Consider the following 16,579-nt stretch of genomic DNA (forward strand, 5'->3'; position numbering starts at 1 on the left):
CTCCCTCACCCCAAACACTGGGGTTACAGGTACTGGTGCTAACACCCAACATTTTGTGGTGCTGAGATGTGAACTGAGCATTTAAAGACCTTTGCATTTTAAATCTCTCAGGAAACAGAAACAGACATCTCTTTTCGCAGTCTCCTTCTTTCTGCCTCCTTTCCCTGTTTTTTTTTTTTTAATAGGTTATCTCTTCTGATTCTTCAGAATATTTTCTTCTTTCGTTGTGTCTGTGGCATATGTGTGCATATGTTCCTGTGTGTGCACATCTGTGAGGTGGTGGAAGCACATGTGTGGCTGTGAAAAAGTACCTTCTTCAATCCTTCTCCACTTTAATTTCTTTGAGACACGGTCTCCATTAAACCGGGAGCTCACCAAGTCGTCTAGCCCAGTTGGTTAGCAAGACCCAGGTGTCTTCCTGTCTCTGCCCCCTCCATGCTGGGATTAGAGCTGTGCCAGGTCTGAGGGTCTGACCTCACCCTTGTTGTGCAGCAACCACTTTATCAAACGTGCTATTTCCTTAGCGCCCCACCTTGTCCTTTAACATTTCCCCTTGTTTGGAGAGAACTGTATCTTCCAAAATCACCTCTACCTTCAAATTCTATTCATTATAAAGAGACAATCCATTCTGAAGAGATTTAAGCATCCTCCGTAGGGCCCCCCTTAGTGTTTCGCCTTTTTAGGCCTATAGATTTTAGTATGGCTGTCCTATATTACATGGCTAATATCTGCTTATAGTGAGTGTATAACATGTGTGTCTTTCTGTTTCTGGTTTACCTCACTCAGGATGATCTTTTCTAGTTCCCACCATTTGCCTGCAAATTTCATGATTTCCTTGTGTTTAATTGCTGAGTAGTTTTCCATTGTGTAAATGTACTACAATTTTTGCATCCATTCCTCTACTGAGGGACATCTAGTTTGTTTCCAGATCCTGGCTGTTACTGAAACAGTGGAAGAGAGGAAACAGGATGGGAACCTAGTATAGAGTGTTCTCTGAAAGACTCTACCCAACAGGGGATTGAAGTAGATGCTGAGACTCACAGCCAAACTTTGGGCAAAGTACAGGAAGTCTTATGGAAGAAGCAGGGGATAGAAGGAGATGGAGGGAACAGGAGCCCCACAAGGAGACCAACAAAGCTAAAATTTTAGCCCAGGTAGTCTTGCAGAGACTGTGGCACCAACCAAGGATGATGCATGGAGAGGACCTAGACTCCTTGCTCAGATGTAGCCTATTGGCAGCTCAGTCTCCATGTGGATCTCTGAGTAAGATGAGCAAGGGCTGCTTCTGTCATGAACTTGGTTGACTGCTCTTTGATCTCTCACCCCAATGATGCAGCCTTGCCAGGCCACAGAGAAAGATGATGCAGGCAGTCCTGATGAGACTATGGACTGATGGCAAAGGAGGAGGACTTCCTCTTTCAGTGGAATAGGGGAAGGGAATGGGGGAAGAGAGAGGGAGAGTGGGACTGGGGAAAGTTTTGGGAGGGGGCTTCAATCAGGATAGACAATGAATAAATTGTGAAAAATAAAACTATTTAGAAAATAAGGCAGTAATCCCTGTGAACAGTCTATCGGAGAGCCATGCCCTCGTGAGACCTGCTCAGGACCTGCCCATACAGCTCACTGCATACTGTGAGTGAGTATAGCTCACATGCCAACGGCAGCTCCAACCAAGCGAACAACATGAGGCTGCTGACCTGATGGGCTCGCAGCCAAGTGCACCAGGCCAGGCTGTTCACACAGAGGCTGGTCTTGCTTTAAATCTCTCTGCCAGTAGCACAGGACTCAGTAGGACATGGGACAGAGGATGCGAGCAAGCCCTCAACTCGCTGCAGGAAACGGGGGCTCAAAAGTTGCTGTGGAAGCATCTTGTGTATGGCTGGTGGGATGCGGTGGCTTACACAGAATCACCAGGAAGACAGAAAATAAAGTGATTTCTCTCTTTTTATTTTCCAACATCTTGTAGAATAAATATCTCACACATTTTAATTGCATAACAATTTTCTGGAAGAAAATCCTTCAGGATGATGGCAGATGTGAGTTTATGCTCTGAGCAGTGGACACCTGAAAGTCCTAAAGAATGTCTTAAAATAGAGAATGAGGCACACATGTCTGATGTCACAGTCAGGACAGAAATAAGCACAAACACACAAACACTCACTACTGGTTCTTCCTCGCCACCAGGGGAATGGTGCCCATACATGACACGGCCTTGCTCTAGTGGCTAGGGCATTCATGCCATCCTTGAGTTCCTACAGTGATTCACTCTCCTGACCTCTGACCAGCAGCCAGAGTGGGCTCACAATGAATTCGGTTGTGTGGTGTCTGCTCCTGCTCCAGGAGGAAGGCATCAGGCCAGGAGTTCAAACGGAAGATGAAAACAAAAGGAAGAAAGCTGCAGCTAGAAGAATGCTGGTCAGACTAAAGAGTCACAAAAGCTGGGTGCTGTACTCTGCCGCTCTGAACTGCCCTTGGGCTTTGGGGTGAACTTATATTAAGTGACACTCAGATATTGACCTAGAAACAAACAAGGCCAGTGAGAGCCAGCAGGGCTTCCTGAAGTTCTGTCTTCTGTGGGGATGGCTGGGGAAGGCTGGGGAAAGATGAGACACAGTTCCTGGAGCATGGAGGCAAAGCCCCTTGGGGGATGAACTGTAGAACTTCCTTAACATTGTGTCTTGGCACACTTCCAACAGTCCAAACCATGTAAAGTATAAGATGTTAAAAATGCCTGTTTATGACTCAATTAAGTGGGATTTGGGGGATGTATTTAAAGAAATTTGGGGGTGTATTTAAATTATATTTCTCATTTGAGCAGTCCTTGCTCAAATGAAGCTTGTTCAAACGAGAAACACACTTCTCTAAAAGCTAACTTCCTAGATAATCATGTATGTAAAAGAGAGAATACGTAAAAGAGAGCATATATTCTCCATTAGGAACCATCAGGAATGTCTGTATTGCTGCTTGTGGATCACCTTTGATGCTTTTACTTATTTTGGACTATGACTAGAAATTGGTTACCATGTGGGTGAGCTTTCTTTCACTATGACCCTTCTATGCCTGAACAGTGTATTGCTAGCTTTCTTTGGAACAGAAAAGGAGAGTCCCCAGTGGAGGGAGACACAATTTTGAAAGGTCTGAGGTTGGTTCTTATTACTTCAGAGGAAAAAAATGGCCTGTGATTCTGCATTTCTTTGTTGATTTTATTCAGCTACTCTTAGTTCAGTTAGAGCTAAGCACCATCTGTAACATGTGGAATAAACTGCATATAAGGAAACTGCATTCCAATGGCTAACTCTTTGCAGAGACTTTGAAATAAGTTAGCACATGATCTGGCACATGTTTTAAGCTATCAGAGTGGAGAAGAACTATAAAATCATCAACAGGACATGTACAGCAAAAGGTCAGAAAAGTAGCGTATCTTTCCTTATTTGCTTAAAAATCTCAAGGAATTTAATGGAAGAAAAATATTTAAAATGTTTCAGAAATTTAAAAATGTTTTTAAGGCACACAGTAGAATTGCAATAAGAAGAAGCAGGAACAGTTGAATTTTTTAGCATGAAAGACGAAGTGAAATGTAAAGAAGGCTGATAATTAGCCCAGTGGACTCTGGAAGTTTGAGACTGTCAGCTGTGCTCAGAGGCAGGGCAGTTCTACCTTCCAAATTGGGGAATATGGGACCATGGATGGCTCTTGAGCTATCGAATGCTTGTTATATAAGGTGTTTTTAAAGCAATGACTAGATCCCAGACCAGCTTAAAATGATAGCTGCTCAGACCATGTGAGCATGTGAGTGTGTGAGCATGTGAGTCACACGGGCTCATCGCGGGTGGGGAGGAAGCCTGGCTCTCTTGACGGCAGCCTCGCTGTTCTGACTTCACTGCAAAAAGAGATGCAGTGGTAAAGATGACACTGGATGCCCGCCACGCAGGGGAAAGAAAGCTCCATGTCTGGTGGGTCGGAAGGACACTTGCATTTATTTAGCTGGACTCCCCATGTGGACTGGTCCAGGTGTACATTTGTGTAAGCAACTGTGAAGGACAGACAACGGTAGATATTGTTTCTTGTGGAGCTGTCCACCCTGTTAGGCTACCCTGGCTGGCCACTGAGCCTCAGGGATCTGGCAAACCCATGTTAGCCCAGCCGCTCTTCCTGCTTTGCTGTTTGATTTTTATGTGCTTTGGAAATGGAGAGCAAATCCTCATGCTTGAAAAGAAAGAACCTTACTGATTGACCTTCTCCCAGCCTCTACATTGAATCCTGATGCACACATACAAAATAAACACCGACCAAAACCATGAAATAGAAGACGTTCATGGTCAGCTTCGGTGCTAGAAGAGAAAAACAAAAGCGCAGTATTCACAGCAGCTCTGTCCTCAGCAGCCGGAAAGGCGGCTGCAGCGGCCCTGGCCACGACGCCAGTGGAAAGGCACTCACCCACAGCAGAACTTTGGAGACTGAGCAAAACCAGTTAAATCCTGCAGCCTCTGAATTCTGCTTCTGTTCCTGAAGTTCTGTGGCTCCTGCTGACATCTCATACTGACAGGATGTCCATGCTAGCACAAGCCAGAGAGCTGGGGGCACAGCGAACTAATCAGCCTTTGTTTTTATTACATGTATTTGTCTGAGTGGGAGTAAAGGTACAGAATTGTTTAAAGCAAATATTTCCTACACTTAAATGTGTGTGTGTGTGTGTGTATGTGAGAGAGAAGAGTGATACCAATGTTACTGGAATGTTTAAAGACAAGTTAAAAGAAAACAAGATGGGGCTTGGTCTGCATGGATGGCAACTGTGTGCCCCCCCAAACCTCAGTGGGCATCACTGTCACGGACTTCATTCATGAGTCCCAAACCATGGCTATGTCTTCCACAAAAACAGAGGCCTGGTCTTCACGGTGGAGAAGGCCCTTTCCTATTGATCAAAGACACCAGTAAATGGCCAGAGGGCTGTGTTTCTCTGAGTGTGTCCTCACAAAGGAAACGAGCTGCTGAGCTCTGCAACACACAGCACCAGGGTTAGAGGCAGCCTCTCAGGAGCTCAGAAACTCCCTGCTTCACCCTGGGATTTGGCTGATTTCCACGGACAAGGAGAGGTGCGATGGCGGTCCTGCAGAAGATTTGACTCTGGAAGAAGGCACGGGCCCAGCAGGGGGAAGTGTTACACACACAGCCAAGCAGAAGGAGAGAGGACCTGGAGTGCAATGAGGCAACAGGACCCTGCAGGCAGAGCCTAGAAACCCCAGGGTGCAAGCTGCAGCATGAGAGGTACTGCGGGAGGCTGGACCCATCTACTCCAAGTTCATCAGTGTCCCAAGGGTCTACTCTGAGGTCTTGGTATATGCACATAAGCACAAGTTAGATATAGTACTTACATTTATTGACACATGGACGCAATGCACACGTGCATATTGCTATATCTTACCACGCATATTTTATTTTCACACCAATGTATCTTTATATTTACAACTAAAAATAAGATATTACTAGCCCGAGTGTGCATATAACTTACATAATTTCATTGAACATATTTTTGATAATTATTTATATATTGTATTAATCCTATGAATGATTTTGATTTTTTAAAGATTTATTTATCTATACATATGACTGTTCTATCTGCATATACACCTATATGACAGAAGAGGACATCTGATCCCATGCATGATTTTGAATAAATGAAGTTTTTAAATCCTCACTGAAAACAGCGCAATCAGGGACTGGAGAGATGGCTTGGTGGCTAAAGTAGCTGTTGCTCTTACAGAGGACCTGTGCTCAGTTCCTACTGCCTATGCCAGGTGGAGCACGGCTGTTTTGTACATGTGGTCTCCTCTGCCTCTACCTAAGGGAGAGCACTTGGAGACAATTCTAATGAAACATTCAATCAAGTGTTCTGCTTTCTCTACTAGAATCGAGGAGAATCCTAAGCAAAGCAGCCTTTAGGAGGAGGCTGCGTTCTGAGCTCTGCTCTGACAGACTACACTGACAGGAGCAGTGGTGGATGCTCTGAGCAGACCTCACGGGAGCTGAGGAGTGACAGCCACTCACTGGGACACACAGGACAGGAATCCTTCCCTGCGGAGCAAGAAAGAGTGACCTTGACAATCCCATCCCACCAGCCTTCTTAGACTTCACCATAGTGCTGAGTTAAAGGCAAATGTAAACCCCCGTCTGCAACACTAATTTAACCACGGGTCATGAGATGAATATGTAAACCTTATGCTGGCTTCCCTTTATGTTCCCTCTCTATTGGTTATAGCAGAAACTAGGCGTTACCCAAGCAGCTGGTGGAAATCAATGTGAAGACTCAACAGATATTAGTTTTTTGGCTACACACAAATGACCTCTGCCAACAGAACTAAAAGTGGGACATAACCTGGAAATGCTGTGCTTTCCATGAAAGATACTATGAGTCTCTCTAGATACTAGGGAGATGGCAAGGAACAGAAGACGTGGCAGCCATTGCGGGAAGAGGAGTTTCAGACCAACGAGTCTGATCTTGTGGCAGTTGATGGCATTCAGGGGTGGACAGCAACAGAGCAACGTGGAGCTCTCGGGGCGCACCGCCACGGTATTTCTGTGGTCCTGGGCCACGTGAGCACTGTTGGCAGGAGGCCCTGAAGAATGACACCGCCAGACACTGGCGTCCCAGCTGCACACGGAGAGATGGGAGGGTAAAGGTCCACTCTAAGCTTTATTTCGTTTTTGAAACAGTTTGCTACGCAGCCCTGGCTAGCCTTGGCCTGTACCTCCTGAAGTGCCTGTCTCCCAAGTGTTGCGGTTATAAGAACTCACTATGCCACTAGGCTTAGTACCATTGTTGGTGGGGAGTGTGAGAGCTTGTGTGTGCCTATATATGCATGAGGAAGCCAGACTATATCAAGTGTCCTATTCTATCATTTTTTTATTCCCTTGAGGCACATCCCTCAGCAAACCTGAACTGCCTGAGCAAGCCCCAGTGATCTTCCTGTCTCTACCCTGTAATGCTAGGGTGACATTACTAGTGGGTGTGCCCATGGGCAGAAACTTCCATGGGTGCTGGGGATTCGAAGTCAGGCCCTCATGCTTGCACACCAAACCCTATTATGCACTGATAATACCACCATGTAGTCTCCACTTTAATCTTCTCTCTCTTGTCAGCTCAGGTTAGGCCCTCAGCTTACTTTGCCCGGGTTCTGTTGCTGTTGTTTTGAAGAGGGTCTCACTTCGTAAACCCTTGGTGCCCCAGCCTTGGGTTTGGGCTGGAGCGCAGCCTTGTCTACACTCCCTCCTTTTCTTCTGATTCTCTGATTAGGTTTCAACTCCATGACAGAGCCGCTGCGAGCATTAATTAAGATGACACATAGGAAAGTGTTCTGTAAACTATGAAGTTTCCTATCAGTATAAACAGAAGGTGACGCTTCTTCGTATCTAGCAGGCAATTAACTGTCTTGGCACTTTTCGTCTACAGCAATTAGAACACTTACACGGTGTTCGAGTTCAGAGAGGCACCGACTCGGGGAAGGGTGCTTTGCAATATGCTGCACCATGAGATAAAATGAAAGGAGGCTCTGCTTCTTCCATCTGGGACACGCCTGAGGACAGCTCAAGCCCCCCACTGAGAGTTGAACACATTTCAGAAACGATAGCCTTAGCCACAATCAGTAATTAACAGGTGGCATGAATCAGTTGTTGAGGGATTCCCCCCTCGGACAGGATTTCCCCCCCGAATGGGATCCCCCCCATAACCAGACATATTAAAAAAATAAGCTGAAGGGCCACAGTATTATTTTTAAAAAGATATACTGAAAAAATATCCCCCAATATCATCTAAATACAATACAGAAGCGTGTACGCACACACACACACACATATGTATACACATATACACACATGCACATTGCACGCATAACTACGCATATGGCCAGATAGTCAACATCTTGGAAGAGCATCCTAAAAACAAGATTAAAATGGTTTGATTTCATCATTGCAGCACTGTAGGAATGGGTCACACCCTGTTTCCCAAGGAAATCAATAGTTGTGTGCTGTATGTATCTGTGCCTTTGTGTGTATGTATTTCTGTCTGTGTACGTCTGTCTGTGTGGCTTTGTATGTTTGTCTGTCTGCTTATCTATGTGTACATCTGTGTGTGTGTACCTGTGTCAGTTTGTGGTTGTTCTGTCTATACTCAGTGCTTAGACTGCGTCACACACCCGCAGTGCAGCGTTCACCGTCTCCTAGCACCCTTCCTGCCCACGTTCTGAAGATGTGAAAACGTAGACATGCCAGCCTGCCAGGAGCCACCGCCAAAGGGACAGTACTGAAAGTTATGTTCTCACATGGAGCATGTGATAAGTTCTCACATGGAGCATGTGATAAGTTTCCTCTGGATTCCCTCATGCTGGGGCTGATCATTTTCTTCTGCATTATGCATACTTCACAGAAACCCTTAAACAGGGTACTGCTTATCTAAGTCCTTCTCGGAAATCATATACATTGGTTAGAAGAACTGACATATTTTTCTCTGGGGCCTAAGATACTGTGAGTTGGCTTATGACACTTGTAGCAAGCACATCAACTTATGCTGGTCCAGCAAACTAAAAGTTTATCGTTCCATTGGCCTTTGTTTAAATTTGTGTCTCTAAAATTTAGCATTATAATATTTATATCCATTTATATACAAACGGTCATGTTTCCATCAGGTGCTCTTGAAGAAAAAATAAACCTTAGTAGCAGTCAAAGACCAATGGGAAGGGCTGACACAGCTTCGAAGGGATCAATCATGAGAACGTCACCGTAGAATAGGAACTCAGCAGCCAGCTACATCTTAAGTTTTAAAATAGTTTCAAGTGTAGCTCACAGATGGACCCTGTGCACACGTGAGGGGCTCACGAGAAGAGAGCCACTGCAGTGCTGTGTGTTAGCTGCCGGTCTCTCTGTGTGGGCCCTCGAACTCCTGCCTTCACAGGGCAGTGGCAGAGACACGAGGGCCTCAAACCTTTGGCGGTGACACCGAGACCCAGCCTTGATCACCACACCATGTACCCTGAGGCCTTTGCTTCTGGTCTAAGTTGGTTTTGTTTGATTGCTTGTTGGGAAAATGGCCAGAGTCCCAAGTGGTCTGAGAGGACAGTCCTCTCCAGGGAGAGCACTCTAGCTTGTGTGAGTTCAAGCTGCTTTGCTCACGATATTCCAACTTTCTTCTACCTAGAATGGCTCCCTAAAATGACAGCCATGTAGACTTGTATGTCTGGAAGATCTCTGTTAGAAGACCTCTGCTAGAAGAGAGAGGTGGGAGGTTGGCAGTTCCTGAGATCACAATTGATGATGCCACAAGTAAGAAAACTCGAGCTCTAGTGCCCGAGAGATTACTTGGTATTAATAATGTGGTGTTTTGATGTTGTACAATGAATTGTGTTAATACTCAAAAGCGCCTCACATCTCAGTGAGCAGGTCATCAGCAAATGACCAGCCAGTCAGAAGACGGTGTGTGGGCGAAAGGCTCCCCTAAAGCTCACTTAAAGCATTGAATGGAAACACTCAATGAGGAGGCTTCCAAGTCTCCATGGCAACACAGCCTGGCAATGCTGCTCTGGTTTAATTTTGTGCACAGCAATGCACACACTCAGGTGTGTGCTTTGCTTACACATCTGTCTTGTTCAAAGGCTGGCTCTCCTGATGAGAAGAGCCCCTCCCAGGAAATCTCCCATTCTCAGTCACTCTTCCATCCAGCTCACGGGGCTGGCCCGCACGGCAGCGGTGCTTCCTAGGTGATGAAGCAGCATCAGAACCTTGGCTTCATCAAGGATTTATAATTATTTAAGAAAAATTAAGGTATAGAGCAATTTAAGAAAGATTCAGGATACCTACAAACACGTATCTAATATATGCATTCGGCATGTTTTATAGAGGAGCGTTTTGTGGAAGTATAGCACTTTAAGATGCTCCTTAGAATAAAAGGTTTGAATCTAAGGAAACTGGGGCCATCCTTGTGACACCTCTGCAGCATTGTCACTGGGACACCAAAAGCAATTCTCTGCACCATGGGAGAGGTCCAACAGCTCAGGGAGGCGGCGCAGCGTGGTTGGAAGGTGCTCACACCATCTGCGTGCTGTCTTGAAACACGTCAGAGTCTTTCTATGGTGTACTGCATGTAAGGTACTCACATTGCTGCAAACCTTTCCTTTTATGCTTGGCTGAGGAGACTGACTTGGGAAGAAAGGGAATGGTCCCCTCAAGCATCTGCTGTGTGTCCTTGGCAGACCTGGCAGTGCATTGCTTGCTGTGGGCAAAAGACTTTAAGGTTGTATTGCAGAAACGTCAGAGATTATCCTGACAGAAATGGATAATTTAGCCAGAAACACTGGGAGCTGTCAGCCATGGGTCTCCTTGTGAGCCACAAGGATGTTCTGCCCTGCTCCTCTGTCCATCCACTCAAGAACTTGAGGTCCTTGTCTACCATAAAAAATCTCTTCCACTGGGATCTAAGCACTCACTGATGGAGTCGTCAGAGGAAGAAAGTTACGTGTTCTAAAATCATCTGACAGAAAACTAGATAGCCAAGCCAACAACACACCTTCTGAAAACTTCAAAGGTACAAACCCATCTGCAGAGAAAACAGCACCAAGTTAAAGTTCAGGATCATTCCCATCTCAGCTCTCATGACCACCCGGCTCTACCCAGATTTTGAGATGTCCCATCTTAACCGCCGGTCTCAGGACAAAGCCAGGCATGCAGCAGCGTGGTGGGGGCAGGAGGGACAGCGTTACCTTTCACTGTCACGTGGACGCTCTGGCTGGTGGACAGCTGAGGCTGCACCAGCACGTTGCAGGTATACTCCCCCTCGTCCACCTCCTTCTGCACATCTGAGAGCTTCAGAGTCCCGTTGTTCTCAAATGCCACCTGGCGGTGGTTGAAGGGAAGCAGGTTAGCGTTCTTGTACCACTTGATGGAGTAATAGGGGTAGCCGATCACTCGGCAGTGGATGTACGTGTCCCGCCCTGCTATTGCGGTGATGTTCTTCATCGGTCTGATGCTTGCAGGCCCTGGAGAGACACGAGGACACTCTTGAAAATAATTTAAGGGTACATCTCGTGGAAGGAAATGGGTGCTCCTTTTCTTTAGTGAAAATATACTATTTTTATATAAGCACACATTTTTGTCTCCTTTTTTTGGCATTTGGCATTTTCTACCAAGAAGAAAAAGTGTTTTTTTTTCCTTCTACTCAAATGAGTCAATGAATGTTAAAATCTTTTACCATCAGCTACTTCTACAAAAATATTTTGAATTTCAAGATAGAAGGCAGTTTAACTAATAAGAAGTAGCTAGTCTACGCTGTACCAGCATGTTCTTCTTATGAAAAGGCTGACAGCAACTGACTGACCCTCAGGGGATGATGAAGATGCTACGGATGCGAGTTGGGTACCATGGATGAAGGCTTACCATGGGTGTCGTGAGACGGGAGGAAAGGAGAGAGAAAGGGGCATGCAGAGCATAAACCAGGAGAGACAAGAGTAAGTGGGCAGATGTGAGAGGACAGAAAGTAGACAAGCTGACTACAAAGACCAAAATGCCATTTTAAACACCGACCGTCTCGCCATTCCTGAGCAGGAAGGGAAGGGCGGGGAGGAGGAGAGGCGGCTCCTCCCTCGCGCATCACAAGGCTCGCCCCGAGCATGCGGCACCCATCCCGCTACAAGGAGTCGTGTGTGTTCGTTCGAGGAGCTGACTTGACAAGCACCTCTTACGTTTATTCGAGCCTGGTACAGGACGACTCCGGCCGAGTTGTTGGCGGTACAGCGGTAGACGCCCCCGTCCCGGACCTGGGAGCTGGAGATATTCAGGTAGCTGACCACGTTCCCCTCGGACGTGATCATTTGGCTGACGCGGTGGCCGCTGCCCTTGAGGATGGGGTCATCGTCCAGGGTCCAGGTGACGGTGGGTAAGGGGGTCCCCTTCACATTGCACACAAGGGACACTGGCTCTGCAGGGCTCACCACCTTCTCGCTGAAGGCAGAGATGATTTTGGGAGTTCCATCTGCAGGGAGGAACAGGAAAGGAAGTGGCACATAAACACCATAAAGCACTGCAAAGTTCATTGTCTGTGCACGGAGAGAGCCCTCTGCTCAGCACTGTCCCACAGAGCCCTGCGCCAGGAAAAATCAAAGACCAAAAAATCCAAAAAGCAAAAAGCCAGAACGGTTTCCAAGGACAGGAAAGAGTCTTCATGGTGCCATCTCTTTCCTCATGGTCTTACCAGAAGGAAGGAGGATGCAATTCAGAAACTCATGCTAACAATGACAGCCCACAACTGTCCCTTCCCGAAGCCACAAACAAGAATTCTGCCACCCAAGATGCTTTCTCTACTTTTCCTCAGTATTTGTAGACATTGCTCACGGAAGACCATTTAGAATAAAAACAAAGGTACCGACGGAGATGCTCTCGGCGTCATCCTCCTACACACTTTATTTCTCTGCACCTGGGTTCCCGAACCCTTCTTCACCCCAGCTCAAGATTTCACGTCTGAGAGACCTCAGGCGTGCTGGCTGGCAGCGAGCAGTAACGCCCTCGCACGCACTTTGCTTCTGCTTTCCTTGATGAGCACAGAACTTGGAAATGTTAAAATTCATAAATATATATCCCCATTCCTATCAGCATTACCTCTATGTCTCATTAATTCCCTGGAATCTAGAATGATTTTCATATCTCGACTTAGATAATTTTGAAGGATAATGTTTGGAGCAGTTGTAAATGTCAAATTGGACTCATTTCCTCATGTTTGAGTACATGCTGTCGTCCATATCTGTCAGAAGTGATCATGCAGGCATTTATGGTTGGCTGGTGGACGGCTTGTTTTGTTTTGTACTGGGGATTGAACCTAGGGCTTCATGTTTGCTGGGCAAAATTGTGGTTTTTAGTGTTTATTAATTTTGTGCCTTTTTTGAGGGGTGTCACTCAAATTTTCTGCTTATTTTTCTTAATTAGGCTGACTTTGAGTTTTGGATTTGCAGAATTTTTGAAAGAATTTCTTTAGACTAATGTTTTAGGTTTCTTCATTGCATTTTTGTATATGAATATTTGCCTCCTTGTATGTTTGCACTCCATGTGTGTAGTGTCCGGAGAGGCTGGAAGAGAGTGTCGGATCCCCTGGAGCTGGAGTTACAGGCAGTGGTGATGATGGGGGTGATGGGACCTGAACCTGGGTCCTCCGTAAGAGCAGCCGCGCCACCTTTCCAGCCCTGACATCTACACTACCTGGGGAATGTTAATAAATGCATGTTAAATACTCATAATGGCCACCTTGTAAGATGTTATTTGCAAACTACACATGATATCTGGCAGACAGGCATGCCGCATACAGAACACCTGTCAGTGTGTGTTGCTTCTCCCGGCCTACGGTCCCCTTTATGCTTTTGTCTTTAGCATTTTTGTGTCCTATCTCTAAATTATGAACAATTCTGTATTCCTTTAAGATGTTTATGGTTTAATATTATACATTTGAGTCTACAATTTATATCAAATTTATTTTTTTGTAAGTTCTGATTGTTGTTTGGTGCCTTACTCACGTCTGTATATTCTTATTCACATGGCTGTGGCTAGTTGTTGAAAATATTTCCTTTACCTGTGAATCTCCTGTATCCTTGTGAAACTCAACTGACCACCCATATATGGACACATCTGAGGTCACACCTACCACGCTTCGCTGAGCAGTGTCTCTGCCTCCATCCATAGGGCTTCAGAGTGAGGCTTCCAAGCTTGAGCAGGTTTTAGTCCTTCAGCCTATTGTATTTACATTGCAAATCAACCTCCCATTAGAAGGTTCCTGCTTTTCAATGTCAGCTTACACATGTCTCACTTTGTGCCCAGGGTGGCCACAGACTCATGACCCTCCTGCCTTAGTTTCCCAAGTGTTGGGCTTTTAAAAATAAGTTCAGTAGTTATTGCCATATTTTCCTTAAATCATTGAATGTATTTCTATAAATAGAATAAGATTCCTTATCTCTTAATCCTAATGCATGGGTCACCTCCAAATCTTTTTCTGTTATCTACTTTCATTTTATTTTACTTTCATTTTATTTTGCCATTTGTTGTTTTCTTTTTAGGGAAAAAGAAAACAACAGGCCACAGGGGGAGAACTGAGTCCTCATATGAACAGATGAGCTGGGTGTCTGGGAAGGGGCCCCCCTATCCTGGGGACTAGGGCAGGGGATGCGGGATGGAGGTTCCCATGATCAATATGTAAATTGAATTACTTAATAATAAAAATGAAATATGCCTAGGAGTGGTATAGGTGGATCTTGAGGAAGCACAGGAGCTCCACAAGGAGAGACAGACCAAAATATCTGGGCACAGGGGTCCTTTCTGTGACTGATACTCCAACCAAGGACCATGCATGGAGATAACCTAGAACCCCTGTACAGATGTAGCCCATGGCAGTTCAGTGTCCAAGTGGGTTCCATAGTAATGGGAACAGGGACTGTCTCTAACATGAACTGATTGGCTGGCTCTTTGATCACCTCCCCCTGATAGGGGAGCAGCCTTACCAGGCCACAGAGGAAGACAATGCAGCCACTCCTGATGAGACCTGATAGACTAGGATCAGAAGGAAGGGAAGGAGGACCTCCCCTATCAGTGGACTTGGGGAGGGGCATAGGGGGAAGAGAAGGAAGAGGGTGAGATCTGGAGGGGAGGAGGGAGGAAACTACAGGAGGGATACAAAATGAATAAAATGTAATTAATAAAAATTAAAAAAACAAACAAAAATAATAATAAAAATGAATAAAAGTAAACCTTAAAAAAATAATGTTCCTAGTGTTATAAGTAGAATTAGATTCCCTCTCCATTGCAAGTCCGTGTGCCAACCAAGTTTTCCAAAGCGGTTTATGTGAAGACCAGGGGATTTGCTCATGGCATCTTTCCTTTGTGTGCCTTCTGCCCCAGCCCTGCTTAGCTCTGTGGCTTTGGCACTATGCTTTTCTTCTAGCTTCAGCAGCACCTGGCCTTGGAGGTATCCTCAGAGGAAAGCATCTCCCTCTCCCTTCCTACAAGCCCATCCTTCTGCTGGCTCTGGAGTTTTCTCAGTTCTCTACCCTAAGCTTCCTCAATTTCACATGCTTGAAAGCTTGCTTTAGAGGTGCCGTTTCTTCACTCCTCGAACATGAACCCGGATTCCTTATGTTCATTTTCCCGTTTCACGGTTATTTCGACTATAACCCTGCCATTACAAGGTTCTCGGGAATTGGGCCTCCTGGTAACGGCTCCCAGATTTTTCACTCCATTCAGTCATGGGGAGTCATGCAGACTGAGATAATTACGATGTTTATCTTAATCCAGTTCTAACAGTGGGAAACGGGGGCTGCCTATAAGGGTGCTGGCACAACTGTGTATCAAGGACCAGACAGATTCTCTTTTTGTGACATTAGTGCTATCATCTTTTAGAAGAAATTAATTCTCTCATCCTGAACAGAAACTGACAGGAGACAAATAAGCCGGGGAGCATGCTTGGCACCCCATCCCACCCCTTTTCTATCCCGTGACTGGCTTTGTGGAGATGAAGGCAGGCTTTACTGGCCCAGTGAGACCCCAGCGCCTCTGTAATCTGCCCAGCTGTCATTCTGATAATGAAACCCTTTTGACATCATTGTAGATGATCAATATGCTCTTTAGGTTTTCTTAGTTACTTGAGACAGTTGCCTGGGTAACGGGCCCTAGACAGGTAATCTCTCCCTGTTTTCTTTAGCAAGAAGCTAAAAATAGTGACTCTGGGAGGACCAGCGTGCATGTGGGCTTCCAGGACCGTCTCTACGCAAACTGATTACTGTCTGCTCTTAATTTTCATGCGTAAAGTGGCATCAGGTGGTTACCACCTGCCCTGTGTCCTCACGGTCTGCAGTAAGGCTTGCACCGTCGTTGCTAAGCTGCTGCTTCTCACAAAGTAGCTGAGGCCAAAGGCCCAAGAACACAGCTGTTCTCTTAGCACTGGGAAGATTTAAACTCACACACACTGATGGGCTTTACTCATTCTATCCTTGGGCCATAGAAAAATAATTTCATCACTTCCAATACCTGATAACGGATGGATTTTAAATGCTAGATAATGATATAATTCCCATCAAGACACAAATACACAGACAGGAGCCATTTCAATTATCTGGTGATAAATATATGCCTGGCTTAAATGTCACCTGTCACAGCTCCATTCCCTGGGTGACAGATGAACTTGGAGATTTAAGTACTCAGTAACCAATTTACAAAAGCACACATAGCCCATATAATTCCACCCCAAGACGATTCCTCACACGCTCCACACACCTAAGTCTGGGTACATTTTGACCAGGCTATAGACAATGGCACCCACCACAGGTCATATTTTCATCCAAACAAACCTTCTATTGATTCTGAGGTTATTATTATCCCTAATGTTCTTCTCAAGTGTGGGATCACTCTGTCCATGCCTCACAGCTCAGAGAAGACTTGCCCATATCTGGAGACATTTCTTGTATGTGTGTGTGTGTGTGTGTTGTGTATATATGTGTCTTATGTGCATGCATGTCATATGTGTATATGTGTGCTCTGTGTATTTTGTGTGTATATTTTATGTGTA

At 45.6% G+C, this 16,579-nt stretch overlaps 1 protein-coding gene across 3 annotated transcripts in view; it reads right to left on the reverse strand.

The window, feature by feature from the left end:
- Positions 1 to 16,579, reverse strand: part of Dscam (DS cell adhesion molecule) — a 527,122-nt gene that overhangs the window by 202,663 nt on the left and 307,880 nt on the right. For all 3 annotated transcript variants that reach the window (XM_055614797.1, XM_055614798.1, XM_055614799.1), the window contains exons 7-8: positions 11,717 to 12,013; positions 10,746 to 11,021 (exon numbers count right to left, since the gene is read on the reverse strand). In XM_055614797.1, coding sequence (XP_055470772.1) covers positions 10,746 to 11,021; positions 11,717 to 12,013 — 573 coding nt within the window. The remainder of the gene's footprint in view (positions 1 to 10,745; positions 11,022 to 11,716; positions 12,014 to 16,579) is intronic.

Source organism: Psammomys obesus, unplaced genomic scaffold, assembly GCF_907164565.1.
Source record: "Psammomys obesus unplaced genomic scaffold, mPsaObe1.curated_primary_1811, whole genome shotgun sequence".
Taxonomy (NCBI): domain Eukaryota; kingdom Metazoa; phylum Chordata; class Mammalia; order Rodentia; family Muridae; genus Psammomys; species Psammomys obesus.